Consider the following 23,199-nt stretch of genomic DNA (forward strand, 5'->3'; position numbering starts at 1 on the left):
ACAAACCTTTAATTTGGGTAAAAGTTCCAAACGCTGTTCGTAATTAAGTTCTAAAAACTTGGGACAATCGCTTAATTTATGTTCGCATTTGCAATTAGGACATAACTGTAACGACGGCTTCTCATTATTTTGAATTTTTGGACATTGTGCAATCGACACCATACTCTTAATACTGCTTGTCCTCTTTTGTGCAGGTTGAGAACAACGAGATAGTTCTAAAGTTTCTAAAAGGTCTGCACGATTTCGTAGAAATGTTAGAAATAATTGAAATGAAATGGCAGTATTACAGTCCAACCTACCTTTATATTCCTCCCACTCACGATACGTTTTTGAATCTAATTTATGACTAATTATGTATATTAATAACGTATCCCAGTAACTTACAGGTTCTCCTAACGATTCTAAAGCTCTAATATTTTTATTTATCGTATCAATTGTACGCTTTAAAATATAATTCGACTCTTTAGTAATTGTCTCGATGTTAAATATTGCAGCAACATGATTCTGTATCAATAGCCTTTTGTTATCAAACCGGTCGCATAACAAATTCCAAGCAATTAAGTAATTACCGGCTGAAAATTCAATAGATTGAATAACTACAGCGGCTGTCCCTTCTAGCGACGCGCGAAGATAATGAAACTTATTTATGTTATCTATACTATCGTTCGAGTGTATTAAGCTACAAAAAGTGTCTCTAAACTCAAGCCAATTATCATATGAACCACTAAACTTAGGTAGCTGTATAGTTGGCAATTTAACGATATTATTGTTGCACTGTGAACTACTGCAACTTAGTGCGCTATTGTTTTGCTCACTATTGTCATGACGCACAATTAAATCTTGCGCCTTTGCAACAATTTTAAAATAAATTGACTCGAAATCGGTACGTTCGCTAATTTGACTGTCAATATCGTCGGCTAAACACTCTAAACGTAGTTGGACCTCATCGTAGTTTGTATATAAAATATCAATTTTACTTACGCGGGTCTTCAATTCGCTAACCTGGGACGAAGTTAAAGGCTCCTTTAAATCGCTGATGTAATTACTAAATACAGTTAGGCGACCTTTATAACTCGCTCGCTTTTTAATTAATTCCCTCTCCTCGGTCATTGTATATGGAAAAAGGCAAAAATCTGAAAATTTACAAAAATAATCTTAAAGTAAACTAAACAACACTACACAAATAATCAAAATATTAATAAACTTCCATTAAACACTGTGCGGTGCTGAGTATGTTTGTCCGTTTCTTTGTTCTCAAGATGTCCTTCACATGACCTCCGGACGAACTAATGTCTTCTTCAAGATCTTCGTAAAATCCGTAGAAATCGACGAAATTATTAACTCCACTGGTTATTAACAATATGTAATTTGGCTCGAAGCTGACCATGTAAAAGTTAGTGAGTTTTATACGGAATAAAACAAATTTTTGCCAGAGAGGGAAGAGACGTATAATGCGAGTTGATCGATAACAGCGAACAGAATGACACAGTTAAAAATTAATTTAAATTAACAAATCTTAATTCTATGACGGTGATCCTAAAATTACGCCGTTGCTCGTTGAAAAATGGCAGGCGCATATCCCAAGGGCGAATTGGCGCGAACACCTTTCAAAGTGTTAAATAAAGTGAATTGTGATAGTGTGTGTGTTTTCGTGAATCCCTAAGTAGTTTTATGTACAATATTATAAATGCGAATGTTTGGATGGATGGATGGATGTTTGTTAGAAGGTATCTCCAGAACGGCTGCATGGATCTTCCTGAAATTTGGCATTGATATAGAAGAATAACACATAGGTTACTAATTAATCCCGCGCGAACGGAGTCGCGGGCGATAGCTAGTAACCTATAACTCTTGACAGTTTTCTTGTTAGCAATAAAATTTAAATTAAAAAAATTGTTACATTGGGTCGCATGCGCAGTCAAAGATTAATCGCCGCAGACACACCGCGCCTTAGATCAATATTTCAGAGTGTAGATTATAATAATAATAGTGACATACGTTAACGAGTTTTCTTTTTTTAAATCTCGCAGTACATACATATACTTAAAAAAACGGAGGCAGAGGAAGGCGTGGACTGTCGACCACGGCTTTGCGCTCCAAGGGGCCTCGCGCCTTGGAGTTTTAACAATAAAAATATTCAGCCAAAAATTAAAAAAGAGTTTCAAAAACACCTTAAACCTAAGCCAATCATGGATTAAAATTAATTTAAGAAATCAAAATCCCCAAATTGAATATTTTAATTGATATTTTTTTTATTGGTCCTTCTCCTCCAATATAAAAAAAGGCCTGTTTTAACAGTTTTTCGTGTGTTTTCATAAATGCAATAAATGTTGATTGAGGCCTACAACAGTATATTAAAGGTAACTAAACCCATATTGGTTAAGCCGTTTTATAGATTAGCGCCCACAAACACACAGACAAACAGACTAAATACTGAAAATCATTGTTTTGTGTTGTTTTGTTGTGATGTAATAGAGTTCTAGTGATAGTTTCTTAGTAGAAGCATCAGAAAACTCTCAAAATTATAGGATAATGTAGGGCTTTTTCAAAGTCAAAGGTAGCTGAACAAAAATCAATTAAATCAACCTAAAATAAATTAAAGTAAAAAAAGGTTAATTTGCCACATGAGGGTCTCGCCGAAGATCTCCAAACTCGTCACATCAAATTCTGGTCTTGTTCCGCCACTGTTTAAAAATAGTTAAAAAATTGTATAAACTAGCTAAAAGGCAAGTACTTCAAATAAAAGACTTTAATTAAAAAAAGGAAATCCTTTTCGTGATGAAGAAAGATGTAGGGGCTTTCAGTTGAAGTGTGTGTAAGTCGGTCGCGGCGGCGCAGCACTCTCGGAAATCTTGCACCAGTTTATTAAGAAATAAATAAGAAATGTAAATTGCTTACTATCAGAAAGAATTTTTAGAAATGGATTATGGAACAATAAATTATCAAGCAGAAGTCAAATTTTTTTTTGAGGGTATTTGTAAAATCATTAGATAGAGAGAAATTAATAGTGTAAGTGATAATTCTTGCTAAAGGCGTGTGCAAATTTTAAGGATTTTATCATATTTTTTCAAGTTACAAAAAATAAAAAAAAATCAGTGTCTGTTGCTCCAATTACAAATTCAGTTTTCTTAATTTATTAATATTACTTTGTATCAATTAAAAAAACTTGAACACAAACCTCTGTGTATTAACTCCTCAAAACTAGTGACCACCAGGCCCTTCCTCACGTTCCGAGAGCTGTCCCATATCTTGAAAGGCCTCTTCCCTCTAACCTCCTGCGCATATGACGACGGTAAATTAGTTCACGAAAAACAATACAATTACAATAAGAAAGGTTAAAAAATATTTAAATATTAATTAACAGTTAGAAACAAAAGGAAAAATTCGTTAGAATTGTTTGAATTTTTATTTCATGTATTTATTTTTATTGTATTTAAACTTAATTTAATTTAGATGTTGTTAAAAATAAAATTAAATACATTTTCTAAACATTTAATAAGTTTAATTAAATGGTGATTTTTCATCTAATCTAATAAATTATAATTAGGTAAATTAAATTTTAAATTTATTGTAATAAATAAGGTAATTTTCGAATCAATAAACTCCATAGATCATTGGGAGACAATAAACATACATGATTTAATGATCACCAATTTTACACTAATGAAACTAATATGATAAAGCGAAGGTGTCATGCATAATGAATGCAGTATGACTGTTTGGGCTACCACAAGTCCGGCCCACAAGCAGTCATAATGCCTACTGACGTAGCGGTGCAACGCCCTGCGACCGGCGCTCCCGCCCGCCCCGCGCGCCCCTGCGCACTCCGCCCGCCCCTGCGCTCTCCGCCCGCCCCGCGACACGCCCCTCGCCACGCACTGTGCGTTGACCTACTGACATCGCCACCCTGCACGATCTTTAATCTACAACTTGGTCCAGCACTGGGCAAAGATTTTCCTTCGATGCTTTTTTTCAAACGGCAGTAGGTCATAATATTTTTCATATTGATTAGTGAAATAAGTCGCATTTTATTATTGTTAAATTATTTTAATTACGAATGATAAAACAATAAGGTATAGTGTAAAAAAAAAATCATTTTTTTTGCAAAAATCTGTGATTTTTCTGACTTTTTTCAAAACATTTCCGAGGTCCAATGGTGCAGTGGTGTCAGCGGATGTCATTGGATGCCGGGGATGGAATGTATATACAGAGGTGTAGCGTGAAAAATGCGGCGAGTCAAAGCAGTGGAGTCGATGTCTGTTTCATTGAATTTGAATTTGTTACAAGTGATGGCGGTCCGGTTTGCGAAATGTCCACTAATTTATAGCTAATGCTTGCTTCTAAGATTTTTTGAAAAGTTACCTCCTGTATTTCAACAATCATTTTCACCAAAATTAAAAAAATCACTTCACTAAATTCGTTAAGGACCCACTTTCACCACAGCACTGCAGTCTTCCTATATATCCATCATATTGATACTTCATTATAGTCTTAAATGAGCGCTCGGGATAACTTTCGAGTGCGCTCGAAACAAATCTCTAAGTAAATGATACACTTCAACTAACTTTGTTAAGCTGTCGGTTAATACAGACACAAAAAAAAAGAAAAACAAATGGCTATCTCAAGTTAGTATATTATACTTAATGTCAAAGAATTATCCGTAAAAAAATAGATTATACAATTTTCAAACACACCCTTTCACGTGAACGTCACGGGCGATAATCGAATAAACAATTTTACACGGCCACACTATTGAGTAAAGAAGTAGACACACAGAAAACCGTACGCGGTAGTACAGTCTTTACGTAACGCCGGCCGCTGCTCGCCGGAACCTTTGCACCGCCTCGATGGAATATGACGTATCCGCGAACACGCCGCTAATTGTGTATATTTACGGTATAGAAAAGACGTTTAAATTGAATTAGTTCAGACTAGAGGTTATAAGGCGGGCGGCGCGGTGCGCGCGGGCCAGCGCCGCGGCCGCTCTGTCGACTCATGACTCGCGACTCGTGACCGGGTCGCGGCCTCCCCGCGCGCCGCGCCATCTTTCGCCCCGCGCACCCTGCCTCCAACCTCGCCCCTGCCCCGCGCAGCCCGGGCGACCCCGAGCCCGCAGTGCAGCGCCCCCGCCCCCGACCCCGCGCCGCGCACCCTCGCAAACCCGCGCCTTCTCGATGCCGTAACATCGTTGGAATTAGCAACGCCGATGATGCACATTTCGAGCACAATTTGAACAGCCCTTTGACTATCTCTCTTTTGGCAGCAAAAGTGACAGCTATTTTGACATATACAAATGTGAATAGAAACTTTCATTTTTTATACAGTCGTGGCGTCGAGTGCCGGACGTTGACCTGCAGCGAGTGACACGCTTGCCCGTGACAATGCGGGGATAAGTGACCTCACTATAGACATAGTAACTTCTAACTGGCCATTAATTGTACTCATAGAAAGGTATTGCTAATATTTCATTAACGTCAGTCATATCCAACTTAGTATACTCACCATCAAATTATTTATTAGTGCATAATGTTTAAACTTTTAGGCGATAATAAAATCAACATCTTCATTAGAACGAGATGACAATTAGACTGATTAATTATATTTAGACTAACAGGCTAATTGATGCCAGATTTTAGTCAGAGTTGCCATAAATAAATAGTCATAAAAGCTCATATTTACTCAATATGAAATACAACAAAAAGGGATTATTAGAATAGAATAGGTAATACTAATATATAAATACAGATCGAAAAGGAAAATCCAAGTGGAGACCGAGCAATTCAAAAATGCGTTATTTAAACACAATGTAGCAAGCTATGGATATTATTTCGTAGCATGCTACGAAGTACAGAAAAAGACGTAGCATGCTATAAACAACATTACAATAACAAGAATAAGCTTTTTACAAGAAGCAAGGCAACAACATAAAATCAAACAATCAAACAAACACAGAACTGTCGTAGTTTGCTTCACCCATTAACTTCGTAGGCTGCTACAATTAATATAGCAACGACGTAGCTGGCTACGAACATAATAACAAATTGCCACGACGTAGCATTCTACGAATATGCAGTTGTATTAATGTAGAGCGCAATGTTTTGTGCAAAGGATGTTTCCTATGCAAAAATGGACCGGTAAATTACCACGATCACACAGAAGACAGGCTAGAAGTGAATGTAATTCCGCGTTTTGTGTGATGAGTGTGCGTACCTTCCTAGTCATAGTTCTCTTCGCTTTCGTACCAGGACATGATGTGAAGTGAAAGTGGCAACAATATAATATACTAAGAATAATATGGAAATAAAGAAGCTATTTCCGTAAAATAATTCAAAAAAATCTTGCTACGAATAAGTGTAGTGTTGAAGAAAGCTACAAACATCAAAGAAATGTCGTAGTATGCAAAGAACATTATTGCAATCACATAGCATACAGTTTTATAGTATGCTACAAAAAACTTTGAACGAGCGATGAAGCATGCTTGCACAACAATACAATGCCTTGTTGTGCTACGAACAACGAAGAAACGACGACGTAGCATGCTATTTACTGAGTTCCAAAGAAGTAACGTGTTACAAATATTGTTCAATAATTAATTACAAGTAATCATTAATCAGTTTATTTACTAACTTAAAGCAGTGGGCAGCGAGTGGGCTCACGTTTGTAAGCCTTATCAGTGTCAAGGCACCACCAACGCTCGCTCGCTATATTAATTATAACTTAAACTGTCCGGATTACGGTGTTCGTAGCTAATTTCTTAATATTATAAACACCCACGTATTGAACTTTTCAAATTCCTTGGGCAAGAATTACACTGATTTGCAAAAAATGCTCCATTCTTCATATTTAGTGCATTCTTCATGTAGATTTTGTTGGATCTATTTCTGTTCTAAGGGCTTAATGAATCTCTGTGAAATTTCGCATAGATATAGAACATAGTCTGAAAGAACACATAGGCTACTCTTAATTGTAGATATAGTTACGGTTCCCGTGAGGTACGTTTGTACTATTTATTTCAAGATATAACTAAAAGTGTAAAGGTGCCATTATTCCAGCGTCACACTCAAAGCGAAAATTGAATTCCGCTGTAGATTTCAAATTAGTTTTGAGAGCAGTTCTATTTCAGATCCTCTTTTAATTGCAATCATAGTCAACGTCTGGATTTCTATTACATTGTGCTTTCTAACTTTACCTTGGAAATGATTTTGATATGGTTAAATATTTTACGTTAAAGTTAAATACTTAAAATTCGAAGTAAAATTATTTGTTTCAAAAGAAATTTTCACCTTTCAAATTAATCATCTATCATTATTAGACAGTAATCCCCCTTTTAATCAAATTATTTAAATTAGAAACACGTGACTTAACAATACTTATAAATGTATTTATTTCATAACTAGCCCTCTTAAAGAAACTTAGTAGCCTATGTGTCCTTCCAGACTATGTTCTACATCGATGCCAAATTTCATCAAGATCCGTTCAGCGGTTCCGGAGATACCTTGAAACAAACATCCATCCATCCATCTAAATATTCGCATTTATAACATTAGTAAGATAACAGAGGCAGTATGGTCGTCTTGTATTATAGTAAATCATACGTAACTGCATGTGGCAGGTGGCAGGTGCCAGGGCGCAGCGTGCCAAACACATTCGGATCCCACAGGGTGCAGCGTAGAGCTTTCAGATCAAGATGTAGGTCACACGAGAGAAAAGCCATTTGGTAAAATCGTTAGACTTTGCCTTTATAAACGACGTATTGATAACTTAGTTAATCTTATAAATAAATATTTATTCTTTACCTCTGCTCAAACGTTTCTTGTTAAAAAAAACTATGGTCCTTTAATGTGGTTACAATTTGTACTATTCCTTTTTTAAAAAAAGGCTAAAACTATCATCAGTGTCCTGCCAATGAATCCCAAATGAAGTTTATTAAGATTTCATTGATTTACAATAATTTGAAACGATAACAAGAGACGGCGCGGCGAGGCTGCAGACGCGATCCACACAAAAATCCCTCGGGAGGGGTTTTATGAGGATCTTTATGATCGGAATAATGCTTAAACGAACGGATTAGTGAGGTGCTTTAGTCTACAAGCAGCGCGGAACGTCAGCTCTCATCGGTACAACGTGGTGTTTGGAACATCACTAGCCTTACCACAACCTGTTATTTACACTATCCTAAACCATGTTTATTTTTTATACCAAATAAAATTTTATAAGTAATTTAAACTATTTCTTGTTAAATAAATAATTTAATAACAAATAAATCTTTATAAATTTGATAGTTATGTCACTTATCATGAGTTGAATGCCGCAATGGTCTACTCACTGGCTGATTATGAAATAACAACTTAATACGAATGCAACGGCGAACAAGTAAACGATGAATTATTATAAGCCCTCACGTGTTTTAAATAAAAAAGTGGTCAGACTTAGCATCAAGTATTGTTGACATCGAGTTTGTTCGGAAAACGACAAAAATGTAATCTTTATTATATTAAAAAATAGTTATTTTAACTTATTGGTATCATTATCTTAATCATCATCATCATGATACAGTAATCAGAAATTTGTAGATTTTTTTCAATTCAAACATTGTTGTTGTTTGCAAATAAAATGAAAGGTTTTGCGATCATCGAACGCGTGTCATTGAAAACTGTTTAAGAAGATTAAAGCGAACAAGCGGCTTGAAGCCTCAACAAATCAATGCGACCTCCACGCGACACAAGCTGGTAACTGCGACCTCCGTTATTAGTTAACGCTTTGTTATATTAAAACTGCTTGGATTATGCATCAGTAATCATAATAACTCGACTGACAAGATAATGTTTTTAGCGAGCACATACAAATATGTAGGTGTAATTCTTATCGCTCAGTTGGTTAAAGTTACCGAGTCTTTTAGAAATTCAGCAATATTCACTATTGTTTAACCACTAATATCGATAATGTTTTGAGATTTTCTTAAGAATTTTTTTTATTTCTTGTATTATCTCTCTATTATCGTATTTTATTTGTTAGTTTTTTTTTTTTAGAATTGCCCTATTAACATAATTTTAGACTAACGTTAACACAGGCCGAAAATAAACAATTTGCGTGTGTTGATAAAAAACAACTTTAATTTCAACAGATTCATGTTCATTATGATAAGTATACTTATTTATATAATTCCTAGACGTTGTGGGTAGATACGCGATAAGTGACACCTACGGTTATTTACACAAATGCTTTATTATATGTTTTTCAAAGTTCAGACACCTACTGAGTGACGAAAATAGCCAATATCTATAATGAATTATATAGCCGTCTTAAATCAGGCTTAGACACGTTTTATATAAATTCACCTCTTCAGTTAGAAGGACATTAAAAATTCGTTGGCACGCCTGCAGAGGTCAGTTTAATGTTGAAAGTGCGATCACACCGTGCGGTCGGCGGCCGTGGATTATGTACTCGTAGTTGAACGGTGTGAGTGGCCGCCACCACCAGTCTACGATAGAGGCCGTTAGTACAAATTTAACAAAGTTTACTGCGTGTCGGCGTATGTAAAAACCAATAGATATTAATATCTAAGTCATCTTTTTTGTGTTAATATTAACTTTGCTAGCAAAATACGGCAACATTGTATTATAGTTATTAATGGACTTCGGAGGGTTTGTTTATGCAAAAAAAATCGTAATTTTTCTTTTCTTTAGGTGAAATTGGACGCAAAGACATGAACCTACATGTATTTTACGTCAAAATCGGTCCAACCATACCAGAGATTACCCGGAACAAACGCGGCCTCTCGGACAGACATACATCAACAACGTAAATACATTACGTGTACGAAATATGGTTTTCTTCTCGTTATTACATACAGTCAATGCAATTTTATTAATTTTTATGGAAAAAGCAGATAATACTTTGAACACAATATCGTCCCTTAGCTTACAACCCCGCTTAAGAAGAAAATCGGCGGTTTTCACATTTGGATGCCATTAAATGGAGCTGCTCATTCCGCGTCTAACCATTGCTCACATGATAATTGAAAGTTAAAGAAATATAGTAAAAATAGTTATAATATAGGAAATCGACAAACACTAAAGAAATAAATATTTCTTAACCGCTATTAAATTTTAAATATTTATTAAGAAATTACTAAAAAATCCACCGATTTTTTTTTAAATAAATAGTTGTTATCGTCTCCTGTAAAGTTGATAAAAATGACTTATGCGGTGTTAGCTAAGGGATGTTATGTAATCACGTATTACATACATTTTTCGTGACAGGTGCTTAAGTGTAAGAAAATCATCAAAGTTCCATCATCAATTTTACATTAGACTACTCATCGTTACGACACATAATAGTCTAATGTCGTGGAAAGGAAAAAATCTACTCTGTAAGAACATATTTGTCAAATGTCTGTTGTCAAATTTCGCTTTTCACAATATTTAATCTATTAATAAAAAAAATCAAGAAAATAACCTAATTTATAATAATAAAATTGGAGTGTCTATCTATGTAATAAAATGACATTTCTTACACACGGTATATTTGCGTTGCTACTACGCACAACTAATTTTTCAATTTTTTGTCTGTTTGTCTGCAAGGTGCGTTCCGGGTAATCACCTAAACTTTTCACTGGAAGGTAGGTAATGTGTACGGGCATATTATAGACACAGGTGGGCACAGTTAATCGAAAAGTTAACTTCGTTAATCGTTAATTCGTTAATTAAAAAATTAACTTCGTTAATCGTTAAAGCGCTAAATTCTCGAAAATTTAACGCAAGTTAAAGTTAATCGTTAACAGTTAACCATACCAAAATTACACATACTAATTTCACACTTATGTGGCGACATTTGTTTAAAATATTAATTAGACTATACATTTATAGAATGTACACATTAGTATTAGAGACAAGTATGAATGCATTATAGTATATTTCATTACGAATGCGGAATGACAGTTTCGCACGTGTACTAAACAACTATTTTTGATACAGTTGCGAAAAAATGAAGCAATTTAATAGAATAATAAAAACACAATAAACTCAACTAACTAAAATGTTTGGAAAATGGCGCCAACCGTAAAAGAATACAAACAGAGATTTTTTTGTTTTCTTTACCCATTCTGGGTAGGCAAAGGGTACTATGCCCAAACAACCAAGTCTTCAGTAGATTATTTTTATTGATATGAAATGAAAATGAAATTTAATGAGATGAAATAAAATGAAAACTAACCTAATTCATTGAATCAAATCATTAAATCTGATATTGTAACAAATTAGGAGCTTTTTTTAGAAATATTTGCATGAATCATAAAAACTTCAATGATTTTTTTTTTGTAAAAACTTCGTGGTTGGTTATTCTTTTTAACAGACATTATTTTGACAGTTGGGAAAGACAAGTTTAGAAAAGCTAAAGAAAAAGCACGAGTAAAAAAGTGTTTTAAAACAGTTGCTCAAAAAGTGGCGTATTGCAGGGACGAAGAGCGTTCGGAATGTGGGCTATTACATACTCAGGCTTTTATATACTTGTAATGAAATATACTACTTTGAACCTTCTTTTGATTTTGTCCTGTTGGTCACGTCTTTCCCGGACGCTCTGATGCATCACACTTGCACGCGAACTTCACATATTATATCAATTATCAACTCGTTCGTTCACCATTCGATGACAGCACGTCTTAAAGTTTCTAATTTAACGATTAACGGACTTTTATTCACGGAAGTGGAGTTTAACGGAAGTTAACAAAAGCGTTAACACTTTTTGAAGTTAACTTAAAAGTTAATCCGTTAAGCAAAATGTTAACTTCGTTAATTAACGATTAACGGATTAACGAGTTAATGCCCAGCTCTGATTATAGACATTATTTTTAATTTTGCGGTGACGAATTCGCGGGCGGCCGCTAGTATACATTTCATCATAAGCCTAACTGATCCTAGTCTAGGTTCTGATCAATGCGCTATTACCATTAAAGGCGACCCATTTTGCAGAGCATCACAAAATTGTCAATTCTACCAAAAAACACCGTTCTGACTTCCGTCTGATGGACTCAAGATCTTTTCAAGGTTAGAGAAGTGAACTGGAAAAGGATAACAGGGGATTTTTGTTGTTATTAATAATGTTTATTATTAAAATTGTAAAAATTCATTGTTATTCTGTTATTTAATTGTTGTTAAGTTCTTTGGCTATAAACCTTAAAATGCCGATTGGTAATGATTATTGAACCACCTAAACTAGCAAATTAATGCTCCGACTACTCTATTAGGAGAGAAAAAAAAGGTTTTATCTATCTATATATATAAAAGAAAGTCGTGTTAGTTACACTATTTATAACTCAAGAACGGCTGAATCGATTTGACTGAAAATTGGTGGGCAGGTAGCTTAGAACCAGGAAACGGACATAGGATAATTTTTATCCCGTTTTCTATTTTTTATTCCGCGCGGACGGAGTCGCGGGTAAAAGCTAGTTTATTATATTTGTAACTGAACGTAAAATTAATGCCATATCCACACAGCTACTCGAATATAAACATGAAATATTTTATGAATCAATTTCGATGTGATAAAAATGATATATTTAAGTGCATTGGAAGCTTATTTTTGATTATATATTACCCTATTAGCATAATGAAGACAAACAAAGGGAATAAATAAGGTTGGGGAAAAGATTGTTCGTTTACCTTGAAACAGAGACCATGTACATAGAAATTGTTAATAGAAACTGGAGTTTTCGTGTACTTAGATAGGGTTTTTATAAATCGGAATTTATTTGCAGTGTTCAGGTTTAAACAAAGTAAAAGATGTTTGGTTTAATTTATTACTTTCTTAAAATCGATTCTCTACAAATTTGAGCTTCCTGTTATTCAGAGTAATAACTATTACCATTTAACATAAGGTATTAGATATTATTACACTAGCTGTCGCCCGCGTCTCCGTCCGCGCGGATTTTAAAAAAATCTTAATAAGTAGCCTATTTGTTCTTCCAGACTTTGCTCTACATCTATGCCAAATTTAATCAAGATCCAAACAAATATGATCCATCTATATATTCGAATTTATAATATCAGTAAGATTAAGTAAACTATGAAAATAATTTAACCAGAATATTGAAGGGTTAAGTAAGGAGATTGACAAAAGAGACAAAAAAATTTGTGGAAGACTTCTGTTAACTTTGTAGTTAACACAAAAATAGACATCGTATAACTACTATTACTGGCAATAAGATAAATATGACTGCGAAACTTGAGGTCGTAGGTTTGATTCCGCATTTCCGCATCCGATGTAAACCTATTTCGATTACAGACGCGAATTCACTAATAACATCGTATATTAATTAAGTTTTTGAAAAATTTTGGATGGAAACTTTTAAAAATATGTAAGTATGGCTCTTTTACATCTTAAAAATACAATAATAATAATAATAAATCTTTATTGTACATTTTACACATCTGTTTCATTATAACCTTGGCTCCTTTACTAGGTTTCCCTGTATTAAAGGAGCCAATGACTTCCCTTAAATGTTGAAATGTTTGTACAATTTTTGAATTAAATGAACATTTTAAAACCAAAAGAGAAAAAGTAAACCAAAGTAATATGCGGGTGTGTTTATGTATACCTGTGTGTGTGTACCTGTGTGTGTGTGTGTGTGTGTGTGTGTATCTGATGTTGATTTGTGTTCGCGTGTATGTATGCGTGAATGGGTTTTATGTGAATATGGATGTGAGGAGTGTGTGAATAAGTAGCATTGTTAATCATTACATATCAATGTTTCGCAATCGTTATAATCCATATCTTCTAACCATTTCTTAGTTACTTTCCTCATATGAAATGATTTCAAACCTCTTATATTATGCTTTTTATTAACAGTATTGTATAAATGGGGAGCCTGAAACTTAAACTGCCTTACAGCGAGGGCACTTTTTACAGTTGGTAGATGGAATTTTTTAATTCTTGTACTTTGCAGTGATGTCACATTCATTGTGTTTTTATGTAGTCGTTTTATACATTCAAAAATATATGTTTTACGAATACTTAAGATCTTTGCTATTTTATATAGGTCATTAGTTGGATGTTTGTATGGAAGTTTTAGCATAACTTTTAGTACAGCTCTCTGGGCCCGTTCTGCTTCAAGAAGCCAGGTTTTAGAAGCCCCTCCCCAAGAGCAGATACAGTAAGTTATAAGACAGTGACACAGAGCATTATAGGTTTTATGCAGGAGTTCCTGATTAGCAACCGCTCTGAGTTTCCTGAAGATGATTATTAGTCTTCTTATGCGGTTAGCAACACATCTGATATGTTCTTTCCAGTTTAGGTGCTCGTCGAGTATTACACCAAGGTATTTAAAAATATTTGCTCGTTTTATATCAGTGCATGAACAGTTAGGGTTGTAATTAAGATTTCTGTTGCAGGGGGCTTCATGTATGATGATTGTTAAGTCATTAGGAGGCTTGGATCTTGCAGTTTTGTAAAAGGGTACAAATTTTGTTTTGGAGGTATTAAGAGTTAGCAGGTTGTTTTCTAACCACCTCGTCACAGTAGTTAGTCCCTGTTCTGCTTCTTCCTTCACAGACTTCCATGTACTATTGTGGAAAAGTATAGCTGTATCATCAGCAAACATTAGTACATCTGCATTATGGAGGATAATTTCACATAGTTCGTTTATGTAAATAAGGAATAGGGTCGGACCAAGCGTGCTGCCCTGTGGCACCCCATAGTCAGAGCTAGCAGGTGCACTGACTACCGATCCCACTCGGACTCTTTGTGTCCTATTTTTTAAGTAATTTCTAAACCACGACAAAGCTGTACCTCTTATCCCACAGTTCTCTAGTTTTGTCAATAGCACTTCTACCGAGACAGTGTCAAATGCTTTTTGCATATCTAGGAAAACACCTATGCATTTATCTCCCTTTTCTATGTATTCCGTTACTTTTTCAGTTAATAACAATACAGCATCATTTGTTGATCGGTTCTGTCGGAATCCATATTGGGTATTAGCTAGTAGGTTTTTCTTTTCCAAATATGCTGTAAGTCTATTATTAACCACCTTCTCAATTATTTTTGACAATGTCGACAGCAGAGATATAGGGCGGTAATTTGATGGGTTTAGTTTATCTCCGGATTTGTGTATGGGAACAATTATTGTTTCCTTGAAAATTTCTGGGAAATAGCCTGTCTCAAAGGTAAGATTAATAAGATATGAAATAGGTTTAGATAAGTATTGATCATATTTTTTAAGAAAATTAGATGTTATTTTGTCCCACCCCGGAGAGGTATGAGATTTTAGTTTTTTAATTATTATACGTATTTCATCTGGATCTGTTAAATTAAGTGACATAGAATTTAGTGGGCCTTCTCTTTTCGCTTCGTTGGCTAGCGCTCTTTCGGTTTTTTGTAGTATATTTAAACAAACAATGTAAGAGAAGTTGGTGAAACATCAGAAAGTTTTTCTCAAACATGGCTGAAAATGGTCTTACCGAAAACAATCTGGAGGTATTAAACTTATCTACTTATTCTAAAAAAATACCGGATTAAATATGAACAAGCAAAATATTATTAATAGATAAATAGTGATAGTAATTAAAAAAAAATAATTTAATAATATCTATTTCCAAGTAGATAATGTTTATGAAGATTCTTTTTATTTTGATCTCTTTGCAGCACTGAACATAATTTCCGATAGTAACACTACGAAAAAACTTAGAGGAGAAATTAGCCGAATTTAGAAAATAAATAGGTTAGAACTAGTTACAGATTCAATACTGCTAACGGCTTAGCCCTGTCTCGAAGGGACTTGTACGCATGTGCCGTGTCCGCTCACAATGTACATATATCTATACACAAATCCACAAATCTGTCAAGATTTAAAGAAAAGTTACGAAAATATTAGTAAATTCATTTTAGTTCGAAAATAATATTTAAATAATTATTCCCTATTAAAATAAACAGAATCTTAAACCTAAACATACCACTTTGGAAATTCAATAAACTTCTCTTATATATATATATGCCTAAGTCAATTGATATAAAGTAATAGTAAAATACACAAATAAGGAAACCTGTAAAAAAGGAGAATAGGTATTTGTTTAAACATTGATTATTTAGGCAAAGTTAACCATGTAAACATGGCCTAATTTTAAATCCCTGTTGTAAAATCAATAGTGGTTGGAAGGATTCGCATGTGGGAACATCGTGTAATCTGGCACAGATTTTGAATATTGCAAGTTGCATGTGCAACGAGCTACGGCAGAGAGAGCGAGACGCGGCTAGGCGGCATGTGGCGTGCGCGAGCGAGACGCCGGCTGCGGCAGTGCCGGGGCAGGTCCGACCGGCTCCCTGGCACTTTCGATCACTCCTTCACCGAATTGCACTGAACTACAAAAAACGAGGGGTTCGCGTGTGATCCAGATGCTATCCGGCGGCACGGGGGCATGGAGGCGCAGACCGAGGATAGTAACCATGGGTCCGGGCGCGTCGGGCGTGCCGGAGCGCGCTAGTTGCAGGGCGGCGGCGCCGGTCGTATCGCGGTTACCTCTCTGGCCATCGCGGCATGACCGCCGGAGGCCGTGGGCGCGCGCTCACGCCGCCATCTTCGTGGGGCACAGCCCGGGGCTCGCGTCGCGACTCGCGGACCACTCGAGCGGTGCGCCGCGTGGGCGGCGATCGATGCACGCCACGCGCAGGCGCCCGCCCCTCCCGCGCACCGCGCTCCCTGGTCCCTTCGCGCCGGTGCATCCGCCCTGACCCACTTGCCGCGCACACTGACCTCTTTCCCAACACTTCCAATAGACGGATTCACGATGCGACTTACCCTTCCACTACCTTCACAATACACCATTATTCGCACCACTATCTAATAAACCAAATTTTAACATGAAGACGAAGCCACACTTTCACAAGTAGTTTGTTCATTTAGTAATATCTAGTATTGCATCGGAGAAGGCGGCGCGATAAAATTATATTTATCAGCTGCGGGCAAACAATGAATAACGAACTGGAAAATTAAAGCAAATTCAGTTAGCAGTTCAGTTCGTTTCAGTTTTTGCTGATTCGTCGATGTTAATGTAATATTGTTTGTTTAATAGAAACTAAGTTAGAGGTTTGTTTTTTTATTACAAATAGCAACGAAAGAGGAAACAAAGTGTTTTGAGTTACAAATATGGACCAAGTTTTTACTTTTTGTACAGAATAAGGCAATGCTGTGATATGTTTTTATTATAATAGTGTGTGAAATACTTTTTATTAAGACGTTTTTTAGAAACAGCAGCCAAAATAGGTCATGGGGTAGGCAAAAATACGTTGCAAATGAAAACTGGCCAAATATAACTACATTTTATCGATCCCGATATAGAATATTTCATTTATACGTTTTTTGAGTGAAAAGTCGTGTGTTCGATTTAAAAAACCCTCCCCTAAAGTCCAGTGCTTGTGCGATGTACCTATGTACAAACTCTGTCTTCAGCTTTGATAAATTAATTTATGTGAAAGCGTTCATGTTCAACGAGCTTTTCGATACATCAATCTGATTCGAAAATCTATTTTGAATAATAAAAGAATTTACATTTATCAGAATTTTCATTTTTTACATATTTATTTGAAAATTTATAGTACGTAGCAGAATGCATTACAGATTACGCACAATTTTAATTGATGGTTGATGGCGTTGGAGTCTCGATTTTTATAACATTTTATTATCGCGTACGCAAGTGGTTACTTGACAAGTTATCAAAATATTTTGTGCTCTCGGTTAAAACCTTTTTACCGATATGTCTTTTTATTTTCGTCGAGCAACACAGCAAGTTGAAACATGCTTAGATTTGGCAACCCCTTGCAAAGTAATGTCAATGTCAATCAAAACATCAAAAATATCAAATATGTACAGAATTTCGGTTCGATGACCGAGAGTTATCTTTTATTAAAAAAATAGTTATTACAAATCAATACTCGTGAAAGTTACATTCAATAAAGCTGTCCAATGTAAATACTTCAGTCATCATGATGGATATGACAGCGTTTATAACTGACTTTAAGTGGAACCATGGGTTGAATTATTAAAAACAATAACGGAACGAATGGATCACCGTTGTACTGTAAAAAGTACGTAATGCTCAGTTATTTACTACATTATTTATATATGTTTTCATAATACTTTAATGTAGACTAAATTGCAGCTCTTTCCTATCTAGAAACTGTTAAATTGTAGTACACCTCTACACCCACGCAAATATTCTTAGTCCAAGGGAAGCGATCTGTTTACTTAAACAAATGATGAATTTTGTATTTGAATTGTAATCTTTTAGTACATTTTATTCTATATAGTTCATACATATTTTAGTAAGTTTGTCAGACACTCAGGACTCAGTAAATTTCAACAATTAATTTTTATGATTTTGCATCATCAATTTATTGCTTTAAAACCTATTCCTAGAATTAGGACAACTTCCTTATATTTTATTTTTTAAAAACTCATTCATTAGCAACACACAACTTTCCTCTTTTGTGTTGGAATATTACCAATGACTATGTTAAATGTTGCAATATTTGATCAAAATAAACCATGACATTGAACACAATGCATGTAATGGATCATACATTATTATTCATGTTGTGTACATTAACATTTATGTGTTGTCAAGTTAAATGTTATTTAATGTTTTATTTTCCTGTGAGAATTTCCTGTTAAGATTTTGTACCACAAATTTGCATTTGACACAATCGTTATTGTGTAAAAACATTGACACACAAAAGATTTTTTTTAATAACAAAAGTATAGTTCATTAATCCAACCTGTACATGTTATAATTCTAAATATTATAGTCAGAAATTTCCTCCACATACAGAACCAAGATAATCCAAAATTAAAATATATACCTGCCCACTTCTGAGATATAGAAGTTGCATTATTGAGATTAATGTGTGGTGTACAGGACAGCACTATGATGCTGGTGCGGATCAACATGCGCACAGCGTTGGCTGCGCTGTGCATTGCAGTCCTTCTCATTATTGTCTTTTGGAGCCGCTGCGGGGAGTTCTCGCATAGACCAAGTATGTAAAAAGCTTCAACTTTTCAGTTACAATAGATTAAATATGCATTATACATGCTATTTGTTTTAAAACAGCTTTAAATACATTTAACTTACCCTGCAAGTTCACAACAGTAGAGTAAAATCAATAGATGTCACAGGGGAGGGGAGTATGGATAAAGAAATACCAACTGGTTATCAACTTCATCATGCGCTTACTAACAATTCTATTTGTAGTAGCCTCAGTGTTGTCTTATGGTGTCTTGGAGCGAGTAGCTGACACGAGCGGGGTTGGGGGGCAGGAGATCGAGTGCGTCATCAACGGCGAGTACTCTGTGGCGTGCCGTCGCGACAGGGACCAGGTCTACCTGCCCTTCTCCTTCATACACAAGTACTTTGAGGTCTGTCACATTTGTATTAATTCTCAATAATGTATTAAATTAGTTTTTTTGTCACTCCATTTACTGGGAAAGAACTCACTAAGCTGTTGTACACTTTAGTGAATTTTGTAATAAATTTCTTCTTTTTGTAATTAGGTTTATGGCAAGATAACATCGACGGATGGCGTGGACAGGTTTGAATGGTCCCACAGCTATAGTAAGATTTACCATCCGAAAAAAAAGTATGACCCACGAGGAACATTCACCACGTTTGAGAACTACAATGTCGAAGTGCGAGAGCGAGTCAAATGTATTAGTGGTATAGAAGGTGTCCCGGTGTCTACCCAGTGGGAACCACGTGGGTTTTATTATCCCACTCAAATAGCCCAGTTTGGTTTAGCACATTATAGTAAAAATGTCACCGAACCCGAGCCTAGGGTGAGGATCATAGATGATGGAGATAAAGTCTTGGAAAACTGGATCGTTAGTAAAGATGCGACAATTTCGAGGGAATATGATCAGGAGATGAAGTCTAAAGTGCTGAAGTTCTCCACCTCTGACCATGTATCCAGTCAGGTGTGGTTGAAAGTGAACATCAGTCAGGATTTTGTGCTCAGTTTGGATGTGCGGTTCAAACCGAATTCATCTATGACTGTGGTGCTGCAGAATAAAGACAAAAAGGAAACTGTTTATCTGCATTATGTTACTAGTAATCAGTTAATATATGCTCAGGTGAATTTTTAGCAAGTTTTATTTAATACTGATCAAGAAGACATTTAATCTTTATAATCTGACTCTCCTCTGATATTGTTTCAGGAGGACCACATTTATCACGGCATCGGCACAGAAGTAAAATGGCGACGAATAACTCGCGACCTGATCATCGATATGCAAAAAGGCTGGGCCTTGCAAGATCGACCCAAGAGGAAATCGCCCAGGAATAAGTTTAGGGTAAGTAGAAGTTTGCCATGGTAACGGTAATTCTCATACGATGGCCTTAAGCGTGAAAATGAATGGAATTTGATACGGATGAAGTCGCTTTCTGTACTGTAAGTAGTGGTGTTACGTCAGATATGTAGTGTGATGCTGAGCGGCGCGGGAGCAGTGTGCGGGGTGCGGGTGTCGAGCAGCGAGCACATGGCGCACTTCTTCGCGGCTGCGGACTGGCTGGCGAGCGGGCAGCGCGCGCGCGGCGGCTGGCCCGTGCTCGCACGTCGCCATGTTGGCTCCACAGTGCCCGACCTCAAGCCCGGATGGTCACTAATCTTTATATACAATTATAATTTCATCATCATCAACTCACTATAAGTCCCCACCGAGGGCCATAGTCAACCACACTGACCAACTGCAGGTTGACTTCACACATATCATTGAATTTCTTCTCAGATATGTACAGGTTGCATGTAGGGATTCGAACCCTGGACCTGCAGATTGCAAGTTAAGTGCTTAACCCCTGAGCCACTGACGCTCTTTTTAATTATAATTTATTTATATAAATATTAATACGATTGGATTGTCTGTATATAATGTTGAAAACGTAAAAACAAATTTTAAAAGTTTTGTTTGTCTGTATGTGTCAGTAAGGCACCGTTTGTTCCTGGTAATCTTCGGAACAGTGTTTGACGAGACTTTGAAGGGAAGGTAACTAGTACACGCGGGCATATTGTAGGGCATTTCTTTTAAATTCTATGCTGACAAAGTCACGGTAGACCGCTAGTTTACAATATGATCGAATGCAGTAATGAGACGTTAATTGGTGACCGAGAGACTTTCAAACCAACCAGTCAGTGCAGAAACAGTCTTTGTTATTTAACGAACCCTAATAAAACATCCATGTTTTGCCGAAAAAACATATTATTATGGGAAAAAATCTCATGGTTATTATACGGATGTACCTGCAGGTTGTCGGCGATGAGTCAGGGTCACGCGATCTCTGTACTGTCGCGTGCGTACCACCGCAGCGGGCGAGTGCGCTATCTGCGAGCCGCACAGCGCGCGCTGCTGCCGCTCGATGTACACAGCCGGGATGGCGGCGTCAAGGCATTGTGGATGGACAAATACGTCTGGTGAGGATATATAACAACATTACACACACCAACATACAGTTCCCAACAGTACTCAAATAAAAATAAAAATAACATCTAATTTTATTTATGCGACAGCTATTAGAAATTGACCAACAGACATTTTAATTAAGAGATAATATCTTAGTCAGATTATAAATGCTTTATTAATATTTGAAGATATCTCCGAAACGGCTCAACGGAAGTACACATAGGCTACTAATTACGTTTGTTTTTAATTCCGCGCGGATAGAGTCGCGGGCGACAACTAGTATAATTATAAATATAATTGTATCCAACACACAGGTACGAGGAATATCCGACCACACCACCTCTGTTCGTGCTCAACGGCTTCATCTACACGCTGCTTGGCCTCTACGATCTGCACGTCATCGAGGGTGAGAACTCTATATCCTTAGCTAAGAAGATGTTCGACGACGGCATGACCTCCCTCAAGACGTTACTGCCGCTCTTCGACACCGGCAGCGGCAGCTTCTACGACCTTCGCCACTTCACTCTCGGAGTGAGTCCCAACCTCGCCCGCTGGGACTACCACGCCACTCATGTCAACCAACTGTACCTCCTCGCCGGCCTGGACCCTGACCCCATACTGATAGACACGGCCAAGAGGTGGGAAGGTTACATGCAAGGCAAACGAGCGGCGCACAATTGAGTACAATAAATACAAAGTTGAGTATTCATATGCCCGCAGTCGCTATCAGCGATGAGTGGGAGAATAACGGCTCAATTGAGTCGTGAATCTTGCCTTCAAGATAGCATTGCTCGGTGCTGGTCTTTTTGTCAAATGGATTATGAGCGATGACTGTATGGCTTGCCAATTACCTTATGGTATGATTTCTTGTAAGGAATATTACTCTGAGTGCTAGTTTCGAAGATGTAATGACTCGAGTGATGAAGAAATTTGTTTTGTTCATATATTTATAAAACGGATAGTTTATTTTCTTTTGTCTATGTAATATTACTAAGAAATAGCATTCCGTAGTGATTTTTTTAGTTTTATACAAGCTCCTTTTTGAAATCGTGAATGAAAATGGAATTGATAAAAAAATAGTAAAATCGCCTTTAAGTTTATGTTTGTTTATAGATTTTATAAACATTTAATATATTTTTTTTTTGCAATAGAATTTAAAAATAATTTATGTGTGGCAACATCGATTTAGTAATTCCTAACCTCTAATTTTTTCATGAACCGTTTTTTATCTATGGTAAAATATAACATAGAGGTAAATAAAATGATAAACTGCACTATATACATTTATTTTGCAAATAATTTAAATAGTACTTATGAGTATAGAACACATGCACATAATTAAAAAAAAAATGATATAGTTAAGAAATATATCACTTAACAATTGGTTATTTTAAAGTTACGAAAGTATTAAATATTTTATAGTACTATTTTACTCAACATACGCGTTTGGGACATATCTCGAATATACGTTTTAATAAAAAATATTTCACAATGTACTTAACGGATTATAAGTTAATATAAACAATTCGATAAGTTTAAAAACTACCGTACCGTAGCCGTACTCAGGATTGTTACGGAACTTTACTATTTACTAACATTTCTTGTACCGTTTAAGACAATAGACGAAGGACGGAATTCGAACCCTTGACTACGTAATCTGAAATCCGTAGCCTAAGCCTTCAGGCAGATGTAGATTTAGTGTGAAATGTCTACACTAAGGTCCTATCTTAGCAATCATTAATGGATTCTGAGTGCTGTTATATGTT

The 23,199-nt window shown here is 36.0% G+C and overlaps 2 protein-coding genes across 3 annotated transcripts in view; one reads left to right on the forward strand and one right to left on the reverse strand.

Moving 5' to 3' along the window:
- Positions 1-16,612, reverse strand: part of LOC106718994 — a 28,619-nt gene extending 12,007 nt beyond the window's left edge. The window contains exons 1-2 of one of the 2 annotated variants that reach the window (XM_014513223.2): positions 16,508-16,612; positions 3,179-3,275 (exon numbers count right to left, since the gene is read on the reverse strand). In XM_014513223.2, the coding sequence (XP_014368709.2) occupies positions 3,179-3,275; positions 16,508-16,519 (109 nt within the window). In that variant the 5' untranslated portion in view covers positions 16,520-16,612. Of the gene's footprint in view, positions 1-3,178; positions 3,276-4,362; positions 4,678-16,507 lie in introns of those variants that run through there. The other variant, XM_014513222.2, reaches the window with a different exon arrangement.
- Positions 16,613-17,841: 1,229 nt separating this feature from the next.
- Positions 17,842-22,378, forward strand: LOC106718979 (D-glucuronyl C5-epimerase B). The gene is made up of 8 exons (XM_045686889.1): positions 17,842-18,072; positions 18,903-19,020; positions 19,236-19,399; positions 19,535-20,110; positions 20,195-20,329; positions 20,450-20,634; positions 21,280-21,444; positions 21,748-22,378. The coding sequence occupies exons 2-8, from the start codon at positions 18,912-18,914 to the stop codon at positions 22,112-22,114; spliced, it is 1,701 nt and encodes a 566-aa protein (XP_045542845.1). The 5' UTR covers positions 17,842-18,072; positions 18,903-18,911; the 3' UTR covers positions 22,115-22,378.
- Positions 22,379-23,199: the final 821 nt, after the last annotated feature.

Source organism: Papilio machaon, chromosome 4 (genome assembly GCF_912999745.1).
Source record: "Papilio machaon chromosome 4, ilPapMach1.1, whole genome shotgun sequence".
Lineage (NCBI taxonomy): Eukaryota > Metazoa > Arthropoda > Insecta > Lepidoptera > Papilionidae > Papilio > Papilio machaon.